The sequence below is a fragment of the Ictidomys tridecemlineatus genome, chromosome 10 (assembly GCF_052094955.1).
Source record: "Ictidomys tridecemlineatus isolate mIctTri1 chromosome 10, mIctTri1.hap1, whole genome shotgun sequence".
NCBI classification, from domain to species: domain Eukaryota; kingdom Metazoa; phylum Chordata; class Mammalia; order Rodentia; family Sciuridae; genus Ictidomys; species Ictidomys tridecemlineatus.
This window is the reverse complement of record NC_135486.1, coordinates 50,416,183-50,438,606: the sequence shown is the minus strand read 5'-3', so window position 1 is coordinate 50,438,606 and position 22,424 is coordinate 50,416,183. Positions and strand designations below refer to the sequence as shown.

At 45.9% G+C, this 22,424-nt stretch overlaps 1 protein-coding gene across 4 annotated transcripts in view; it reads right to left on the bottom strand.

Annotated features, from left to right (window-relative positions):
* Cnih3 (cornichon family AMPA receptor auxiliary protein 3) overlaps positions 1-22,424 on the bottom strand; it is a 111,792-nt gene that overhangs the window by 49,494 nt on the left and 39,874 nt on the right. For all 4 annotated transcript variants that reach the window (XM_078022908.1, XM_040277331.2, XM_078022907.1 and 1 more), the window contains exons 2-3: positions 5,849-5,917; positions 1,783-1,830 (exon numbers count right to left, since the gene is read on the bottom strand). In XM_078022908.1, the coding sequence (XP_077879034.1) occupies positions 1,783-1,830; positions 5,849-5,917 (117 nt within the window). The remainder of the gene's footprint in view (positions 1-1,782; positions 1,831-5,848; positions 5,918-22,424) is intronic.

The following is a 22,424-nucleotide window of genomic DNA, read 5'->3' as shown; positions in this document are numbered from 1 at the left end:
AGTTAGAAAACCATGAAGCACTAGAAGGTGAACTCCTGAAGTCAGGGCTTCATGCCCTCTGATGTCTACCCTGAACTACTCTCCCTGGTATTCTCCACTATGATGAGCAGCAATTGTGTTAAATCTCACAGAACCAGTGGTAGTAGCATAGGAGAGGAAGGGCAAAAAAAAAAAAAAAAAAAAGGGAAAAGGTTCTTGGAGTACCATGTTTCCTGGAGTAAAATGCCTAGAAATTTATGCAAACTGTATGCAAACGAGCAAAAGGCAATGCTAATTCTTGCATAATTTGCTTGCTTTTGTATTCTTGGCACTGACCTTAGAGAAGTCCAGGACTCTAAGGCTGTGGACAACAGAACCTTGGCAGAGACAGCCACAGGCCACTGTCTGCTGTCTGGCCAGAGCCCAAGACCAGCAATATAGAAGTATGAACAAGGCTACTTAGCATGGATACAGATCATCACTCTGCCAGAAAATACAGGGAAGAAAAAAAAGGAAGCATGGGAGTCTGAGAGGCAAACCTTTGATTTTATCTTGATCCAGTCCATGCCACTTACACGTCAGTCTTAAAGAGCAAACTAGAGACGATGGAAGTGATGGCTGTAACAGGTTATAAGTTGACTACAACATTATCTAGGAAAGTGATTTACATATTCATGATTCAAATTATATGTTATTTTCTTAATCATTCTTTTTTCCTTGGATCACTAGTATTTTCAAATGCATGTCTTATCTGAGCACACTTTCCCACTGTGACATACAAGATGTGGAATTCTAACATGCTGAGCTTCTTAGAAAACATTAAAGGACAAGTAATTAGCTAGAAAAAATAATTGGCTTCTTGATTATGTTCTCTCTCCCAATGAAAGGTATAATTGCTGAAATCCCCCCCCCCAAAAAAAAAACCTTCAATACCTTGCAAAAAAAAATTTTCCCTTCTGTCAGTGTTGGCCTAGCACTTGGTTTTTTTCTTCTATTCACATAAGTCTCAAAAAACCTCATTGGGGTATACAGGTGGTTTTCCTAGGTCCTGTAGTTGTCCACTCAGTACAGAGGTCAGGGAGGTCCTTTGGCTCAACGACATGGACACTGCTTATTTCACCTGCAAGTTCCTGTTCTCTAAATTTTGCTGACACACTTCCCTAACTAGAGAATGACAGGGTCTGCAGATGGAGTGTGCTAAACACCCAGCTTGAGCTGTGCATACACACGCACGCTTGCAGAATGAGTTTAGGGCAGCTGAGGTCTACTGCCCATCCATTCAGAGCAACTCTTTGAATGGCGTGGTTCCCCCTTTAATAATACCTCCCCATCCCACCCCTCCAACACTCTCAATGATCCTGTCAATCAAATTGCAAAGCTGAATGACAAGCTGAAACCTCAAAAGCAACCCAACATCCAGTTAAAGACATCCCTAAGTCAGGAGGGAGTGTTCGTGAGCCCAGCACCAGACTGGAACAAAGGCTAGGAGGCAACAGCTGCTGTAAATGCCATCCATCATCATGCAAAAATAAAGACCCTCTAAATCCAACCAGAGGGCACTTGCAAATATCCAGTGTCTTCCTGACACTTTGATTGATGGCCACCCCTTTTAATTAGCTCCTCTTGGTTCTGGTGGTTTTCAAGAACTGATGGCTAGCTCCCACCTCCTCCTCCCAGGCTGCCATTGGCCTTCCCGGGTAGACAGCACAGGGGCAGACACTGAGCCTCACCAGCCTCTTTCACTGGGGATCCCACCCACCACTCTGTAATCCTCCATCCTCCCATGTGGAGCACCACACTGACCTTTCGCAGAAGGAAGCAGATACGCTCGATGTTCCTCAGCCGTTCCCTCTATCAGGATGCACAGGAGAGAAAGGAGATAGGAGGTTAGAGGTCCTGCTGAAAACCCTTGAGAAGCCCACACAATCCAACCCAGTAGAGGAAGCAGAACCCACCAGAGATCCTTCCTGGGCACACGGCCCACGGGTTCCCACCCAGTGGCTTTTTCTAACAGAATTTCCATCTTTCTTCCATCTACCTTGTCATAGTCATTTGCTCTAACAGCAAACGTCATGGGCTCAGCATCCCTCCCAGCCCAGCATACTTTTTCCTGCATGTACTCATCAGACGGTCCAACTGCAGCGTGGACCTCACATGCTCACTGAGCATCCTAAAGCCCAGGAAGGATGCCCCGCTTAGGTCACCAAGAGCATAAGTACACCCAATAATGTTTAAGGCAAATAAGTTCCCCACCCGTTGCTTTTCTTTTTCTAAAGTGAATGTACTTGGAGGGAGCAACCTGCCACTGATTAGACATCGACAGTGCCCCCAGACTAAGACTTTTCCAGAAGACAAGTCCATATTGGAAGCCTGGCTCACAACCAAGAGAAGATGTCCTGAGGCTGGGCAGGTGATGCTGCCCACAGCACATACTAAGTGCTGTCGCTTCCTTTTCCTACAGTGACTTTCCTGTTTCTGAAACCACACTGAACACAGCTGCGGCATCTCCCAGCGCTTCATTACCAAGGCAATTTGGTTGCTGTAGATGTAACGGTAATGAGAGCCTCGTGGATCTGCAGAGGACAGGTGGCTGGGACGCTTCAATTTCCCTAATTGAATCATAAATATAGTGATTCCTGTGCAGCCTGTACGCCCAGAGGAAGGAGCCCACATCAGGACAGATTAGTGTCCACGCGGCTAGAAAGATAGGTCACATCCTCCTCAACACACACGTGGGCAAGAGAGAACACACGTGCCCCAAAGAGGCTGCTACAGGGCACACACTAGCTCCTGGAAGCACTCTCAAGTTGGAGACCCTGAAGGATGACATTTCTCATTACTTCAAAATGACAGTGAATGCCCACCTGGTGAAAGGAAACCTTGAAAAACAAGGAGCCAAACACAACACACCTCTTCTGTTCCACCCCCTCTAAGAGGGGGCAGATCCAACAGAGGCCCAACAATATTTGAATCTTTTGGGCATCTAAAATCCAAATGGGAGTTGGGGGTATGGCTCAGTGGTAGTGTGCTTGCTCAGCATGAGCAAGGCGCTGGGTTCCAGGCCCAGGACTGCAAAAAAGAAAAAGAAAGAGAAGGAGGAGGAGTAAACATCAAATGGGCTGCTTGTCCTCATTGAGAAATGAGATCATCATACAGATCAGAAAGTATTTGCCACTCAAGTCCTTCCAGGGCCAGAGTCACCAACCAGTGAAGTGCTTTTTCAAACTCTGAGACAGAAAGGCTTCTATGAGGTTTCTTTAGTGTGCGATGAGTTCAATGAGATCTACCAAGCATTTCATTTCCTGCCAGGGAGTAACATTGCAAGAACTGGGAAACATGTCTAATGCTTTTCCATTTAGCATTTTTATGTTATTGTGATGTTTTTAATCCTAAATAAGAGTATCTTCCCCCGTGAGATGTTTGGGCTTTGAAAAGCCCAGGCGCTTTAATTAATTTGTTAACCAACTTTAAGTATAGCTAGACTAGGAATTTAAAAATTAAAACTAATTAACTAATTTTCAGATTAAAAAAATAGGGCTGGGGGTGGAACCCAGCGGCAGAGCATTTGCCTAAAATGCAACAGGCTCAGTGCTATTCCTAGAACCACACAAAAAAAAAAGAAAGAAAGAAAGAAAGAAAGAAACGAAAAAGCAGATCAAATAAATAATGAGCTGAGATCCAGCTATTATGCCACACAACTTCATCTTTCAATATTCATCCCTTTTTATCAACAAATAGTTACTGAAGCCTACTGTGTGCAATTTCTATTCTCACATTGGCCTTTCATGGAAGCCCCTGGTGCTTAGATCAGTCCTGATTTTCTTTCTTCTGTCTAAACTATGGAACTTGCCATGGTGGACTGGAAAAGAGCTCTGCAGAAACACCTCAAGGTTTCACCAACGACCTGAAACCCAGCATGACTCATTCATACAATAAAGCTGTAAGTAAGCTTTGCTTGCTCTGTGTGTGTGTGTGTGTGTGTGTGTGTGTGTGTGTGTGTGTGTGTGTATGTGTTAGGGATAAAACAACCCGGGGCTTCACAGATGCTAGGCAAGCATCTACCACTGATCTCAAGCCCCCATAAGCTCCTTTTTGAGTCCAAAAAGGTAGGAAAGAGGTAGGAAAGCAAACACTCCACTCCCTTGGCATCGCGTCATGGAGGTGCCCTCTCTATTAAATTAGAGCTGCTCTGTGCACCTGGTAGATATTGACAAGCCAGGTGTGTGATGTTGGTGCCAAACCCACAACATCCAAAAAAAGACATGAGACCCCGGGTGAAACAGTTCCAGGCCCGATCGATCCAAGTTCTCATGGGTGGATGGAGGGTAAGGCCAGCAGATGAAAACAAAATGGATTTTAATGATTATAACCCTTATGAAAGACACTAAATTTTCAAGTGAATCTTAAAGATACTATCAATTTGCAACCAGGTTTGCTTTGGACACAGTGGACTTCGAAAGGGTTTGGCTCTATTTCGTAGAATCAAAGACTATGGTACCAAAGGAGGCCTCAGAGACGACAAAACCAAGCCTCTTAAAGGGACAGCATGGAGTAGTGGTCAGAACACCTAGGGTCGAGACCTGGCTCCTCCACCCAGGAGCTGAGTCCTTGGACAAGAAACTCAGCCTTACGAACTAGAGATTGGGGAAATGGGATCTGTCTGGCAGAGCTGCTGCCAGGATTACAGTGATGTATACAAAGCTCCTGGCACAGCAAAGACTCAAAGCAAAATTACAATTCCAGAAGTGACCCTTAACTTGACAGGGGGAGATGCTGAAGCTGGGTCCCACCACATGTCATTTGGGACCTTCTCAAGAGCAAATCCTTCTTTGGGGGTCCTACAGCTGAGAAGAGACTTTTATGTCCTGTTCCAAAAGAATGACACCCTAACCTTCCCAGGTTAAAATGGAATCACGCTGGTAGAGACCCGGGTTCTCTCTACAGTTTCTGACTGAAAACTCAGCAGAGCTACTCAGACACATGAAAACTCATCCTCACACTGGAAACCATGGCTGGAAGGATCTTCAACACAGAGCCAGTGAATCTGGATTAAGAGACACAGTGCATGCTCTCTTCTTTGAAGGCAGCAGTCTGGCCTGGAATACGTTTGGAAAAGGTTCTGACCACATGCTCTTGGTCCTTGGCTCTGGAACATGGGCTTCTCTGACCAGAGAAGCAAAGAGCCAAGACCCATTGCCACCTGACAGAAATGACATCTCCCCTTCTCCCTGCACCCAGGCCTCTTTTTCCACATTCATGCAGATGCTCCCAATTGAAGGCGTAGCCAGGACAGAGGGAGGGGACGCATGCAGGGCCTTCCAAGCAAATCAAGCAGGAAGACTCTGGAAGCTCTCTGTGCTTTGGCAGGGTGTCTTCCCAGCCCTGAAGGGAACCAGACTGCATCCGATTTCCCAGTGGGAGGTGAGCTGACCTCAGGCTACAGAATGTGAATTCACTCCAGGTGATAGGGGTGGGGCTAGGAACTCCATGTATCACCCTCCGTAAGAAACTGGCACCCACATCCAGCAGGGGACACCCATTCATGGCGTCACATAAACTGCAGACATGCTGGCCGACATGGAGCCTCTTTCTTGGGTCAAAGATGAGGAACCAAAAAAGACTAATGCCAGCAGCCACAACACAGCAGACCCTCCCCCTGGGTTATGGGGACAGTCACGCTCAGTTAACATGATACCTCAGCAACCTCAAGAGCAAGAAGGCTCCTCAACAGCCAGAAGCCAGGCACAGAGGCAGAGTCAGGGCAAGTGGGTTCTTTACTTATCCTACCCTCAAAACCCTCGGCCTCCTGCACAAGTCCTGGGTGGCCTATGGTGACACCACCTTCTGGTCACCAGAACCCGCTACTTACCGCATGAACAGGGTTGCACTGATCGATGGGGCTTTTAAAGTCCGTCCTTAACTCATCAAAGGCAATGATCTGGAACAGAACAGAGAACCAAGATGTTAGCACGCAGGGAAGTCGATGCACCACCCCAAAAGCTTCCTGGAGTTTTGCTTCCAAATAATACCGAAGGCAGGAAGTGGGCCCAGGCAACCAACTCAAGACTGGCCAGGAGTTGGTCACTGTTGAAGTTGGGAATGTGCATGTGAGGGTGATTATCTTCTTCCATCTACTGTATATATTTTTAAAATTCCCAAATAACCTTTTTTTTTTTTTTTGGTTTCCTGTTCTTTGCAAAGATGTAGAGCAACTCTACCCTGGTGGGGTCACCTTAGGATTTTAATAAAGACACAAAAATTCAAGACTTCAAACCAGTACTTTCAGCTCTTCCCAGGAAAGGATGTTTATTTTATTTTATTTTTGTGTGTGTGTTTAGCCAGAGATGCTAATTAGAAGTAAAAGGGAAAGAGGGGACACAATGGAGCAGAGATGATAAGAAGAAAAAGGACCCTGTCTCCAGATAACCGTCCACAGAGGGTCAGTCAGCTGTTGGGTAGTCCTTCACAGCTTAGTCCTTCAGACTTTGACCCTGAAGTTCATTCTGAACAAAAACCTCAGAACTCCCCCAAGAGAGCAATGGTTTCTCCATGTGTCTGGAGGGGAAATGATGGAGGGAACCTTCTCCAGTCATAGAATAAGGCCTGACCCATCCAGGTACTAGGCTCTCAAACCCACAACCTCACCCCACCCTCATTGTCTGCAGCACAAATGACAGAAAAAAAGTGGTACTTGGTCAAGGCAGTGGCCTCTCAGAGTGTAGAGGACTTAACTATGCTCAGCAAAGTCTCTCCACTGCTATCGTTTGGATCTGAAGTAACCCCCAAAGGCCTACCCCATAAAGGCTTGGTCTCCAGCTTGTGGTGCTATTGGGAGGTGGTAGGACCTCCTGGGAGAAGTCAGATCCTTGAGGGAATATTAGACCCCAGACCCTTCTGGTCTGGGTTTTGTTTTTGTTTGTTTGCTGCTTTCTTTCTTCCTGGCCACCATGAAATAAACAAGCCTCCTCCACCCCCTGCTGCTACCATATGATATACTGTGTTGCTACAGGCCCCAAAGCAATAGACCAACCAACCACGAACTGAAATTTCTGAAATCATAAGCTCAAATAAACCTTTCCTCCTTAGAAGTGGTTTATCTTAGATATTTTGTCACAATGACAGAAAGCTAACTAACAAGCCAGGTTCGGTGGCACATGCCTGAAATCCCAGCAGCTCAGGAGTCTGAGACAGGAGGATTGCAGGTTTAAAGCCAGCCTTAGCAAGGCCCTGTCTCTAAATAAAATATTAAAAGAGATGGGGAGGTGGCTCAGTGGTGAAGCACCACTGGGTTCAATCCCTGGTATGGTGGGGGGGCGGAAAGCAAGCTGACTAACATACCTACTGAACATAAATGGGCAAAACCAACTAAGGCACATCCTGAGGGGATTTCTGAACACATGGCGGTGCTCCTGAAGCCAGGAAGCTGGCTGGGCACTCCCGAGTGTCACCAACCCAGCCACATGAGGCTGAGAGTAGCAAGTAAGGGAAAGCAATTTCCCTCTTCAAAGCAAGTATAATTTTAAAGCAGTCATAGGTCATCCTGATTTCAATGTGTCCACAGAAAGAGGAAAATGCCAGTGCAAATTGTATTCAAGACCCATTTCTATATCATCCCTTGTCGGGTAGTTAATTGCCCATCCTAGACTCTTTGGTAACAAGAAACTCACCTCTTCCTGAGGATGCTCATTTCGTGTCTTGCTCCCTCAACTTAATCATTGCCTGGACATAGGACACTTCCATCCACAGTCAGAGCCAGGGGTCAGCCAATTACAGCCTGCAGGCCAAACCCAGCTCACCACCTGCTTCTGTATGGATCTGAGCTAAGAATGGTTTCACATTTTTAAGAGTCAAAAAAAGAAATCAAAAAAAGATTTTGTGGTGTGAAAATTACATTAAATCCAATCCTCAGAGTCCGTAGAAAGTTTGATTGGAACTCAGCCACATTTATTCTTTAATCTCTATTGCTTTGGCACTGCAGTGACAGAGTTCAGACTCTATGGCCTGTCTTGCTTTTTATAGGAAAACACTTGCTGGCCCCTGGTCTATTCTTTCATTTGCCCTCTAAAGTTTTTGCCCAGTCTAATACAGTAGCCACAAGCCACATTTTTACTAATTAAAATTAAATTAAAAATTCAGTTTGTCATCATGTTTTAGGTATAATAGCTATTCAGTGTCACAGGTATAAGACATTTTTGTCCCTGCAGAAAACAGCATTGGACAGTGCCGCTTCAGAGGCACACAGAATGGGTCAAATGCTCTTTCACATAGAACCCCTTCAAGTATTGTCAGCTAACTGTGGTCCAAGCACAATTTTCTTTCCCAAGATAAATCTCTCTAACCATTATTTACACAAACTAGTGCTAAATTGCCTTCCACTGAAATGACAGGTTTCAAATGTCCCTACTAAAATGTGACTATCAGAACCATATCCAAGGTGAGGTTGGCTGGCACAGAAGAGTAACAGCATCACTCACCTCCTCTGCTTTGAATCCTAGGTCTGTGTTAATGGAGCCTCACCATATTAGCTCTGTGTGTGTGTGTGTGTGTGTGTGTGTGTGTGTGTGTGTGTATGTATGTATGTTTATATCCCATCCCTGGCTTTATACTAAATTTTCATTACCTAAAAACCCTGAGTCTTTTTCATGTGCATCAGTTAAACACGGTTCCCCTTGTTTTGTAGGATTCAGATTCAGAAGCCTAAGAAAAGGAACTAATCTGTATCCAGACTCACCCCTCCCTACTCAGTTCAGTCCAGAAGACCAATCTTTTGAGACACAATCTGTCTCCCAACCACCATCCTAATAGCCATGATGTCCTCACTATTCACATCCTCATTCCCCCTGGTGTCAATGTAAACCAAGCAGGACCAAGGACAGGGCCCCAAGCGTGTCATCCCACTTCCTGCAAGACTGCCATCAGCACTCTTTGGGCTATTGCTCATCCAGTTATAAGACAATCCACCATATTTTCATCCAGTCACTGAAAGCAAGTCTCTCAACAGCTGTCATACTCTGTAATTGTTAGTGCACCATAGGTAAGCTCCCCCAGAGAGGCTGGGGGCCGCACGGTGGCTGTGACTGAAACACACCCACACGACTCCTATCCCAGTCCTGTGCCTGTGCCGGGGTCCCTGTGTGAGTGCATACAGGAGGGTCTGGACTAAATAGAGAAAGGTAGCTGGTGCTTAAAGCAGAGAGAGAGGAGCTACTGAGGATTCTGAGCCGCTCGTACATGCTGGGAGCAAACAGCCACTCGGTTCCTTACCTGACCAGGAGGAGCAGAGAAAGAAAGGCCAGAAATGTCTCTCTCCCTATGGGCTCCAATCGGGTAAGGGCCCTTCCTGGGTGCTTTCTGGTTTGTTTTTTGTTTATTTGTTTGCTTTCTTTCTTCTTGGCCACATGGTGGTGGTGAGGACAATGGCAGGACACAGTCTCAGCATCGAATCCCAGCATCTATCCCTAACGCACCCCCTGTCACTTGATGAGCATCATCTATACCCAATCCCTAGGCTGGTGAGTCACTGGAGACATGAAAATCCACAAGACACGGCTCCAATCCTCATCGAGTTCCTGATCCAGAGCGGGAGAGGAGCGTGTCAACAGGTAGTCCTATGACAATGTGATTAGGGATAGAATCAAGATGACTATAATCACAGCTGCCATTTATCACATGCTCACCACGTCAGACGTGGGACTACACGCGATTTAAATATCATTTAATCCTTTGGCCACGTCATGGGCTGGGTACGACTATTGTCCCTATCTTAGAACTGAAGAAACGGAGGAGGCTGAACGTAGTTAAATGATTTGACCACGATCACAGCTCTGGTGCCAGGATTCAAAGCAAGGCCTCATTGAAACGAAAGCCCAAGCAGTTTCCTTTACCTTGTCCTGCCTCCCAATGCATACAGCAAGAAGAGAAGCCCTCTAAGCACACAGAGAATGAGCAGCAGACCCCATGTTGTGGTTTGGATGGGGTGAGGTGCCTCCCAAAAGCTCACATGTGAGACAATGCAAGGAGGGTCAGAGGAGAAAGGATTGGGTTGTCAGAGTCTCAACCTAATCAGTGAATTGATCCCTGATGGGATTAATTGGGTGGTGGCTGGAGGCAGGTGGGTGTGGCTGGAGGAAGATGTTCATTAGGGGGATGGCTGAGGGTGGATATTCTGTATCTGGAGAGTGGAGTCTCTCTCTGCTCTCTGATCACCATGTGAGCTGCCTCCCTCCGCCACACTCTTCCTCCATGATATTCTGCCTCACCTTGAGCCCCAAGAAATGGAGCCAGCCTTCTGTGGAATAAGACCTCTGAAACTGGGAGCCCTCAAATAAACTTTTCCTCCTCTACAATTGTTCTGGTGGGTCTTTTAGTCACGCCGGTGAGAAAGTTGATGAAAACACCCCATAATACGAGAGCAAGCTGAAGAAGTAAGACGGAAGGTACCCTCTGCTTGGTCCTGGTTCATAGTAGATTGTCTATCCCAACCTCCTGACCTGCGTCTGAGAACAGCAGCCACAGGCAGCACGAGCCAGTATCGTCCTTTGGGTGCTGCACACTTCTACCTGGAGCCAAGCCGCCTGCATCAGGGACAGACTGTGAGCGAGATCCAAGTGTGGGCAAGGACTGGTCTGCATGGTTTAATCCAGCTGCACACACAGTTTCTCTGTGTGTCCTCTGAGACTCCACTGCACAGTGCAGCCCAATGATTTTTCGCTGACAGTCGTAGGCGAATTCTAACTGCTGATGATCAGACCACTTCAAATCTCACTTTTGTTTTTTAATTTATTTTAAATTTTATTACAGTAAAATTTACTCTTTTGGTGGAAATTCCCACAAATCTTAACAAATACATAAAACAAATCATATGAACATCTGCATAATCAAGATATAGAGTGGTTCTATCACCCCCCCCAAAAAAAAATGCCCTCCTGTTGCCCCTTGGAATCAACTCCTCTCCTGTCCCTAACCCCCAAACCCTTTCAGAGGAACTGCTAATCTGTTCTGTATCTCTATAGTTTTATCTTTTCCAGAAAGTCACATAAATGGAATCATGTAGTGTGTAGGCTTTTGAGGTTGCTCTCTTTCACTTAATGTATTCAAGATTCTGCCACATTGTTGTTTATATCAATAGTAATATTCACTGCTGAGTAATTCCATTCTATAGATGAACTACAGGTTGACTATTCATTCACCTGTTAGAAGATGTTTGCATTGTTTCTAGATTTTGTCAATTATAAATAAAGCTGCTGGAGACACGTGTAAAAAGATTTTTGTCTAAATGTCAGGGTTTTTTGTGTTTTTTTATTTTTTAATTTCCTTGGGTAAATCGGAAGGGAATTACCAGCTCATGAAGTAAGGGGCTGTTCAAGATTCTAAGAAACTAACAAGCTGTCTTGTAAAGTGACTGTACCATTTTGCTTTTCCACAAGCAAGAGATGAGAGTTTCAGTTCCCTGGCATCCTAGCCAAAACTTTTTATCATCAGTGTTTTTTTTGTTTGGTTGGTTTTTGGGTTTTTTTTTGTTTTGTTTTTTTAACATTCCACTAGGTATTTAGAGGTATCTCTTTGTAGTTTTCATTTGCATTTCTCTGGTGAAAAATGATGCTGAGGATCTTTTCATGGGTTTAGTTGCCATCTGGGTATCTTCTTTGATGAAGCGTATTCAAATCATTTGACCTTTCTTAAAAAAATTTATCAGTGTTCTCATTAATAACTTTTGAGAGTTCTTCATATATTTTAGATACAAGTTTCTTGTAAGATATTTAATTTTCAAATATTTTCTTCTCCTCTACGGCGTGTCTTTCATTCTAAACAATACATTTCTCAGAATAAAAGATTTTCATTTTGACAATCATTGGTTTTATCAGTTTTTCTTTTATGAGCCATACTTTTGGTACTGGACCTAAGAATTCATTTAGATCTAAGAACTCCAAAGACCACAAGATTTTCTTCTGTGCTTTTTCCTAAAAGAGTTTTCTCTGTGAGAAGATTTAAACTACTAGTTTAATTTCTTGAATAGATTTAGGACTGTCCTGGTTGTATGTTTTCTATGACATGAGCTTTGATTGTTTGTGGCTTCAAGGAACCAGCCATCACATCCAAGTTGTCCAATTTATGTGTTGCTCTCAGAGTTTTCCTCTCTGTTTATCTCACTCTCCCTCCAAGGACGTCTTTCCTGCTTTATTTTCTCACCAAACTCTTGAGATGGAGGTTTGGGTGAGCGCAGAGAGGGCTGGGAACACCAGCAGCAGAGAAGCAGAAACAAAGCAAGAGACAGGTACTAGTCAGGTCACCTAGGAGCCGCCTGGGGCTCAGCCCAGCCTGAGAAAATGGGACCAAAGTGAGGTTCTGGGTGGGAATTCAGGAGCCACAGTAAGATGGAGGGAGGAGAAGGGTAGACACCAGGACCTGGTGGAGGACCACACAGGACCCTCTAGAAGAGGCACAGCTGAGAGTCCAGGGAAAACCATAGAGAAGTATAGAGAGGCAGGGAGCCACCGCAGGAACACACTAGAAACTGTTCCTCCAATTCTGGGCTTCGGCTAGGCTCAGACTAACCCCACCCCAAAGAACCTGTGCCAACCTTTCAGCCTGTTCTACACACACACACACACACACACACACACACACACACACACACACACGGTCATGAAGCATGATTCCCCTCTAGCCCAATCAAGGACCAGAGGGATGCCAGTCACTGCTTGAGCCTGCCCTCAATCCAGACTACCTCCAGCCCAAACACCAGCTGGGGAGGCAGCCTGGACCCACCTCAAGAGGCAGGGAATTTTAGAAACCCTCTAGAAAGCACCCCAGGATGCTTAGTTCTCTAGGTCCAAATCACTTATAATTAGGAGATGCAAAGTCACCTCGCTTGTCTGAACTAGTTAATTTGCTATAAACAGGCATGCTATACTATGGCAAAAGCCCTCCTGGAAGATGAAGAAATGAAGTTGCAACTTCAGCCTCCATTAGCTAATGAGTCCCCAGGGATACCACAGCAGAGAGTGTAGCATTAGGAGAACTGGTTTTCCCCGGTACCTTCTCCTCCTGTGTTTCCTCCACAGCATCCCCCTACTTTGGAAAGATCTTATGTGGTTGAAATACCACTACCTTGCATTCATGTTGCATTACCTTACTGAAGTAGTTTGAGCTACATGAGAACTCTGTGGACTGAATGGGGATTTCCCTCAGCGTACAATTCAAGAAACACCGAGACACAGCATTTGAATGACACTCTCCACATTGCCTGATAAGTGAAGTACAACCCACACAGACCCAGATCTCTGAGTCCTGAATCAGTTACTGCTCCATCCAGTTCACGGTACCACCCCTCTGTGACTTACAGAGGCAAGAAAGGAAGTACTGAGTCACTAAAGATGCCCCCCAAAATGTTGACTAGATGCCCATAATGTATCTGGCACTGTTCTTGGCTCTAGAATACAGCAATGAGGAAGATAAGGTCCCTGTTATCATAGTGGTTGTAATCAGGGGCAAGGATGGAGGAGCTAATTAACAAACAAATGAGAAAAGTATCAGGAAAGGGTAATATATGTGACAAAAATAAAATAGGTGATATGAAGACGTTAGAATGGGGTAGGTGATTGTATTAGCTGTGACAAAATACCTGAGAAAAACCAACTTAAAGAAGAGAATATTTCTTTTGGCTCATAGTTTCAGTGGGTTCAGTCCTTGTTCAGATGGTTCCATTGCTATGGACTGTGGTAAGACAGAACATCATGGCTGAAAGGCATGGAAGAGGAAAACCATTCACTTCATGGTGGCCAGAAGCAAAAGAGAAAGAGGAAGGACTAGGAACAAAATATACCCTTCCAGGTCATGCCTCCAGTGACCTACTTCTCCCAGCTAGGCTCCACCTCCTACAGTTCCTACCACTTCCCAACAGGTCATTCAATCATAAACCCGTCAACAGACGAGCCAGAGCCCCTCGGATCCAGTCACTACCCAAAAGCCCCACCTCTGAACACTGATGCATTGGGAACCAATGAGCCTCTGGGAACGGTCAAGATCCAAACCATAACAGGGATCAAGAACGGCTGCTCTGAGGAGGTGTCATTTAAGCTAAGAGACCTGAACATGGAAGTCAGATGTGGAAAGGTTGAGGTAAGAAAGCTCCTGGTCAGGAAGTTCTCCTGCAGAAGCTCCCGGTGTGGAACAAGCTTGGAAGACGTAAAGCCCAGAAAAGTCAGTTCACAGACAGCAGCAAGGGTGGGCCAGACAGTCAGGGGTGAGAGATCAGGGCAAGGGCAAGGACTGGCTTGGAATCCCCCTCCAGGGTGGGATGTATCCCACTGCAGCTCTTAAAAACTGGGCCAGTGTGGCAAGAAGCTATTAAGTCCCCTCTCTTCCACTGGGAATGTGGCCTTTACCTGACTTGTGGGACTAAGTACAGTTGCAGCTTGAGGTCCCTCCTTCGAATAAAAAGAGATGCATGGTCATGACCAAGGGGGACATTGATGACACAGGTCAGGAAGCACGAAACCAGTACTGATTGTGCAGACTTAGAAACAGATGGTGAGTGACAGCTTTCAGGTCCTTGCACCTAAATGAAAACTCAGTGTTCAGAGGCCATGGGAAAAGAGGTCACGAATCCCAGCAAGTCAGACTCAGGAAGCCAGAGCATGAACTTGGGCTGATCTATCTCAGAGAACTGTTGGGCCTTGAGAAAAGCCACCAAAGTTTTCTAATAGGTGGGATCGTGCCCCAAGTCCCCTTGAAACTCTGCCTGGAGGACTTCGCTCTACCAACAAGGATTTAGCTCTGTGTTCAGACTCAGCCAGTTCTGCGTTCAACTCCGAGCCTCCTAGAGCAGACCCTTTTCTTGGTTTCTCCATGCCATGGACTCAAGATTCACTTCCACCTGGCACCTGAGAATGTGACCTGACTGAGCCATAGAGTCTTTGCAGATGTAATTCAGAAAGATGAGGTTCATACTACAGTGGGGCCCTAACTCCAATGACAGTGTCCTTATAAAAGTCAGAAAAAGACACACACAGAGGAAAGCCATGTGACCAGGGACATGGCCAGGGAGTGGTGCAGCTCTAAGCCAAGAAACAGCAGGATGGGCAGGAGTCATTAGGCAGGAAGAGGCTGGGGAAGGACTCCCCTGTGACTGTGGCCCTGCCACCAGGCAGATTTCAGACATCCAGGTCCAGAACTCTGAGGGCAAAAAAAAAAATTCCCATTGCCATAACCACCTAGTTCATGGTACTGGGTTACATCAGCCCAAAGCAAACAGATGAGCTCCTTTTGCAAAATTTCTGAAATTGTTGCTGCCGTAATCTAAGATGTTCTCCAGAGGGAATAGCTTCCAGTGCCCCCCTGAGAATGTCTAAGTGTGAAAGGAGAGAACTAAGCGACCAAGCTGTCCCCTCCCCAGGGAATCAGCTTCTGTACTCACCCTGAGCCTCCCTGGGAGTCCCACATCCCACACTCAGAAAGGTCTGCTTTACACTTGTGCTCCATGTCTCGTCCCACTGGGAGCTGTGCCTCCAAACCACAGCCCACGCTGGAGTTCCCACAGACAGGGAGAAGATGGGGGACGGGAACCATTGTGTGGCTTATGTTCAGTCCTAGTTTTCATCTGAAACCAGTGCAGACATGAGACCCACAACCCCCTTGTTCACTAATTCTAACCTGACACAGGCAGATGCTTTGTGGCTTCCACATCCCCAGAAGGAGCTCAGCATTGCTTTCAAACTCCAAAGGCCCCTCTGGGGCTCTACATAGTTACCAAACACTTCTCCAGGTCTTTGCTTGGCCACCAAAGATTTTCATGGTATATAAAAATGTTCATGATTAATTTCTATCCCTTCACCCACTGCCTACCCCCTTTCCTAAAAAGTACAATACTGGAAGTCATAGGTGGTTGAAACTCTCCCGGGTGTCTCCATGTGGTAGATTTTATATTCATTTTACACATATGACACCCACTTTCTAAATGAAACATCAAGGAGAAGGAGAGGCCATTATGAATGACCAAGGCCACCTAGCTGATGGGGGCAGAGCTGGAACCAGAACTTACCTCTCCTCCTCTCTATCTTGACAATCTTTTGTTTGGGGAAGGCATATAGTTTCACCATCTTTGTAAGGTGGAATGAGGAGCATTTATTAGTATACCTATTAGTTTGAGGGACAGGCTGGACATGATACAGCAGGTCTACCACCAGAGCCTGCTTTATAAGGGTTCCCAATAAAATACATTTTCTGCTTAACCCTGTATGCTCAAGAGCCTAGAAAAGGAAAGAAAACTTCCAACCAGCAAAAGAAATCTGAGTCTTATCCTAACCGCATCCCATTTTGCCTCTGTGTTAATCAGGTGCTCCAGAGAAACAGAATCAATAGGATATATCTATCTATCTACCTTCTATAGATAGATAGATACATAAATATAGACATAGACATAGATATATAAAGAGATTTGTTTCAAGGAATTGCCTCCAGTGATTATGAAGGCTGAGAATTCCAAAATCTGTAGTTCACCTGCAAAGGCCATCTGCTGGTAGAGTTCTTTCTTGCTCAAGGGAGATTGGTCTTTTCTTCTATTCAGGCCTTCAGCTGAGTGGACGAGGCCTACCTCCATTGGGGAGGGTGATTTGCTTTACTCAAAGTCAACTATTTAATTTGTTAATCTTTTCTAAAAACACTTCACAGACACATTCAGAATCATGTTTGAACACATATCCAGGCACCATAGCCAGCCCAAGTTAAAACAAAATCAACCATCACAACCCTCTAATACCAGGGACACTCAAGGGCTCTGAGAAGTGCTGGACCCTTGTCGGTTGGGTCTGGTTGGAGGAACATAACAGAGTCATAGTCCCAGTGGGTTCCTCTGTCACATGAGAAACCGTCATACATTTTGGCATCCATCCGTGAGCTCATCTTAGGAAGGAAGCTGCCTTAAAATAAGCTGGAGATAGCGAGTGACCAGCCTCCTCCGTTTAGGGATGAGGTGCCTGTGGGGCCAGAGAAGAAACAGATCTGTCCTGACACCATCTGCCCCACAGCACACACAGGGGCAGCTTGACACTGTCACAAGAACAGGGTCCCCTCTCATGAGCAAGGACTCCCTGTGGTGTAGATTGCCCAGAAGCAGCTCCACAAAAAGATGAGGCTCGGCCAATTAATTCCAAAGCCAGTGCCTGAAGGACCAGAGCCCCTGGGACTCAGTACAGGAGGGCCACTGGTCAGGGAGACAACTGATCAGGGAGACAACAAAACCTTCCCACCCTTCTAAGAGCCAGGCTTGGCCTGTCCACCAACACCCCAATATCTGGCCCCATGGTTACCTGATCTAATGCCACCAAAAGGCAACCCAAGCCTTCTCATATCTGCTCCAACACAGGGCCCTCCTCCCACCGTCACAAGGTGAACCACCCTTGTCCCTGTACCCCCCCACCCCGATCCTGACAGGTGCTGCCTCTGCAGAGTGAAGAGTCCTGCCCCAGGAGGACGTCTCAACCCCTCTCAACCCGCCAGTCCCTAGTTGTGTGACCGTGAGCATGGCACTTCCCTTTTCCAGGCTGTCTTCAACTATAACAAGGCAATAATAACCCTCAGCTGGTTGCAGTTAGTAGGAAATGAGGAGACCTAGACTGTGCCTCAGAGCAGAGAGAAACAAAGTCTCCTTAGGATGAGGAGAAGGTGAACTACCGTGTGCCAAAGGGTCAACACAGGGTAATGGTTAGCCAAGGACCTGAGTCGGCAGGTTTCCACTGGAACCCAATCGCTGCCTCATGGATGTGTGTGACTGTGGGCAAGATGTTCAACCTCTCCTGGCCTTGGTTTCTTCAAGTACAAAAGGGGCAAAATCGGCATATTAGAGGGATGCAGCCACATCAATGTTTATAGCAGCTCAACTCACAATAGCTAAACTATGGAACCAACCTAGATGCCCTTCAACAGACGAGTATATAAAGAAACTGTAATTATGGCATTTGCTGCTAAATGGATGGAGCTGGAGAATATCATGCTAAGTGAAATAAGCCGATCTACCCAAAAACCAAAGGCCAAATGTTTTCTCTGATATGCAGATACTAACTCACGATAAGGGCAGGGGAGCTAAGGAAGAATTGTTACTTTAGGTAGAGGGGAGCGAAAACAGGGGAGGGGGTATGGGGGTAGAAAGGATAGTAGAATGAAATCAGGCATTATTGCTGTATGTACATATATGACTGCATGACCACTGGGACTCTACATCATGTACAACCAGGAAAAGGAGAAATTATACTCCATTTATGTATGATGTGTCGTGGCACCTTCTGCTGTCATGTATAACTAATTAAAACTAATAATAAAAGGGGGGGTTGTAATGGTTTCTGCTTCATATCATTGCTACGAAGATTAAATAAAATAATGTCCATAAAGAACTGGGCACAAAGTCTAGCACATAGTAAGTAATAATATATGTTAATTGCTACTTTTATAGCCATAATTTATTTATAACTATAATTGACATGATGACCCCGTCCCTCTTTTTCCATAACTCTCCTCCCCTCGCTGGTCTTGGGCACAGTCCTTAGCATCAGACAGTCTGAATCCAGAACCATATCATCGTAGGGGGACAAGGGTGGAGGAGCCAAGGACAGAGCTGCTCTGAGGATGCAGAGGGGTGAGAAAGCCGGCCACGCCCACCCCATTGCAGGTGGAAGACTGAGTGCGGGACCCTGGGAAGGAGGTTGGGGATCAGTAGGCAAGCTGAGAAGGGAAGCATCGGCTGCCCAGTCCCTAGACCTGGATGATAATACAAACTGGGAAACATAGACACGTTGGCTTTTTTTTGCCACTGTCTGAGCCAGAATCTGCAGACACAGCTGGTTCTGACATTGTTTTCCTGGTCCCCGTCTAGTTAACAGAAAACAAAGGCAACCCAGAGCCAGGCACTTCTGGGACTGAAGCCAAAGGAGCAGGAGAGGAGATGGGATGGGGCTCGCCCCAGCTGACTTGGTCCTGCCAACACTCAACAGAGCCATCCCTGACTCTGGCCAACAGCCACCCAGGTCAGGGTAAAATCCAGACAGGAGAGGATCATGAGAAGGCCTGTGCTCTGCTGCCTTGTCATAGGAAGAGGTAAGGTGGCATTCTGAATAGCACAACCAGTGAGGGAGGGGACACGAGGAGGGTAGCAGCCTGCAGTGTTCCTGGTCATGCTCAGTGGGACCAGAGGTCCCCCCACTTCACACAGACCCCAGCACTGGAGCAGCCCAGCACATCAAGCAGGTTGGGAACCACAGAACCTGCCCTGGTAACCATTCCCAGACCCACTGTCCCCCTTCTTCCCCCCAAGCTTGCCCTTGCCGTTCCATCCTTGACTCTTTTGGGGGTAACAGGTAGCAGGGATTGAACTCAGGGGCACTCAACCACTGAGCCACATCTCCAGCCCTATTCTGTATTTTTTTTTTTTTTTTGAGACAGAGTCTCACTGAGTTGCTTAGTGCCTCGCTGTTGCTGAGGCTGGCTTTGAACTCACGATCCTCCTTCCTCAGCCTCCTGAGCCACTGGGATTACAGGTGTGCACCAATGCACCAGGCCATCCTTGACTCTTTTTTTTTTAATTTCTTTTGAAGTTGTAGATGTACAGAATGCCTTTATTTTATTTGTTTATTTTTATGTGGTGCTGAGGATTGAACCCAGTGCCTCACACATGTAAGCAAGTGCTCTGACACTGAGCTACAGCCACAGACCTTGACTCTTAATAAGAGACTGTACGACCAATTTCTGGCTCAAATGGCTTGCTCACCTTCCAAACACTTTTGGGTCTTTTTCTGATTCCAGGGACTTCTATTCCTTTGTGTAAGCAAGGGCTTCCTCCAACATCCAAGCCCAAAGTGGCCCATGGCCAGGCCAGCTCAAGATCTGAGGGACTGTGCATCCAAGAGGGAGTGGAGACATGCCACCACCCAAGGGCTCTTCCATGAAAAGCTACCATCAGTCGTTCCTGTAAGTACTGAGCATCTACCAGTGGCCAGGCCCTGAAGCAGGAGCTAGAGTGACTACAGAAAGCAAGGGCTGATGGGAGCTGGCCTTTGCCAATCTCTTCATTCTGTTAACTAAGAAAACACAACAGCTTCTGGGAGTGGGAGCCTATATCAATTGCTCACCTGAACATGGATTCTTTCAATCAAACTGAAGATAATGTGCACAAAGGAGAATTATCATGCCAGCTCTGGGCTACAGGTCCAGAAAAGCAATTGGTGATAGGTTGTTTTTGGTTTGTTTTGAGATCCTCAGGGGCAGAGAGTGGAATTAAACATGCCCCTTGGTTCATGACACATTATGAGCTGAGAAAGATTCTTTCTTACTTTATTCATTCATTACATTTTATCCCAGTAGCCCCTTTTGGCCATCCAAGGTAACTACTGATGTTTGTTTAATGTGCATCTTTCTGGTTTTTATGTTCTTACAAAATATATAGTCATTTGTGTGTGTGCATATTTTTTAGTCTGCCTAGCTCGCAGCTCAGTCTCTTTCTTACCTTCTGCACTGGGCAGTGTAACTACTCCATGGGAGGACTACTACACTTTGTCTATTGAGTTCCCAGCAGGAAACAGAGACTTGACACTTATCACTTGGAATAAGGTAATGAATGCCTTCTGAGGAATGAGTGTGGCAATTTCTTTGGGATTTATACCCAGGAATGGAAATGGAATTGGTGGGTCATGAGGTGGGGTGGGGGTGGAGGGGTGAACTGGACTAGAGCTTGCCAGCTGCCCTGTGAGGTGACTACACTCCCCAGAGGTGGCTGTGAACTTGGCATCCCACATCTCCACCCACATCTGGCAACAGCCAGCTTTTTAGTTTTTGAAGTCTAACAGGCAGAAATGGAATCTCTTTGTTGTCGGAATTTGCATTTCTCTAGGGACAAATCACTTGTGGGAAGGTTGGCTTTTAGGGATTCCTATTCTGTAAACTGCTTAGATCCTCTGCCCGGTTTTCAGTGGGATTGCTGCCTTCTCTTCTCTTTTCTTTTTTGGCTTGCACTTGTTGCTGATGTTGTAGATATGAATCCTCTTTCAGACTTAGACATTTTAAATACCTTCTCTCATCTGTCACCCATGAATTAACTATCTATGGCTATGCACAGTGTTCATTGAATAAAAGTCATCTGTATTTGCCTTAATGTTGGATTATTTTTGAAGTTTTATTTAAGAGGTGCTTCCTTGGCCATGAAAAGATGGACTTTTACACTATGTTGTATTTTCTTTTTAAAAATTTCCAGGCATTCATTAGTCCTCCCCTGTCCTCAGATACCAGCGTCTGGGGCTCTGCTGGGTCAACTCACTGATCAGTTCTTTCCTTCACTGAATATCTAATGAGCATGTCGTAGGTGTTGACACTGTACAGAGAGAAGACAAGACATGATTCCTGGACTCAGGGACAGGAGTGGGGTAAGAACTGCATGTGGCAGGAAATGACAGGAGTGACGAAAGGGCCAAATAGAAGGAATGAAATTTCAACTTTCAAACTGCCTGGAAGAAAGAGACCACAGTCCCCGCAGACATATGTACACAACATCCAAGCAAGGTGGAAATGACCCCATGAACATCTGAGAAGCCCAAGAAGACTGGACTTGGGGGTCCTGAACTTCTTGTCCAGTCTAGAAGAAATGTGTACTAGACCTTGAATTTTAGGCTTTAACATTCAAGTCTTCAAAACGAAATGTGGCTTCAATGCCTAAAAAAAAAAAAAAAAATCATAAAATGCCACCAATTTAGTCCCCGTGGTGCACAGGCAGACTCCTCCATTTAAAGCCATTTGGTTTCCTCCCATCCTGTACAAACCCATCAATTGACAATTGGAGGCCAAGCTGTAGCTCTCTGTGGAAACCCACAGAGGCTCCTAAGATAAGTGCACACTCTAATGATCTCCTGCGGATAGGACCCCCCACACACACATACACAGGGGACCCATACACTTTAAGATTTTTCTAAATAGTACCATTTGCCTTGAGAAGTTTTAGGAGTCAGGTATTACAAACGTATTAATGCCTTGATGGAGGAATAGCAACCACAATGCCACATTAGGATGCATCGGAGTACACAGGGTGGGACCCTTCTTCGACCCTTCAAAAGCAGTGACACCTTCTTTCACTGCGCATTTCACAGCCCCGTCTCACAACCGTAGCCATCTACGTGTGCAGAAAATGATACATAGTCTGGGCTCATGGAAAGGGAATTGTGTGTGCGAGCCTAGAATTTGAATTTGGATCCTGGTTTTGCCCTTGAGTGTGTGTGATTTTCAGCAATCCCTTGGCTTCCTCATCTCAGTTTCTTCACGTGCAAAATAAATACATAGGATTGGATCAGCACTTCTGAACAGGACAGAGATGGTGTTCAGTTTTTCACGGCTGGGACCAAAATATAGGAGGAAAGATGTATTTTCACAGTTTCAGAGGTTCAGTCCACGGTTGGACAGCTCCAAGGCAG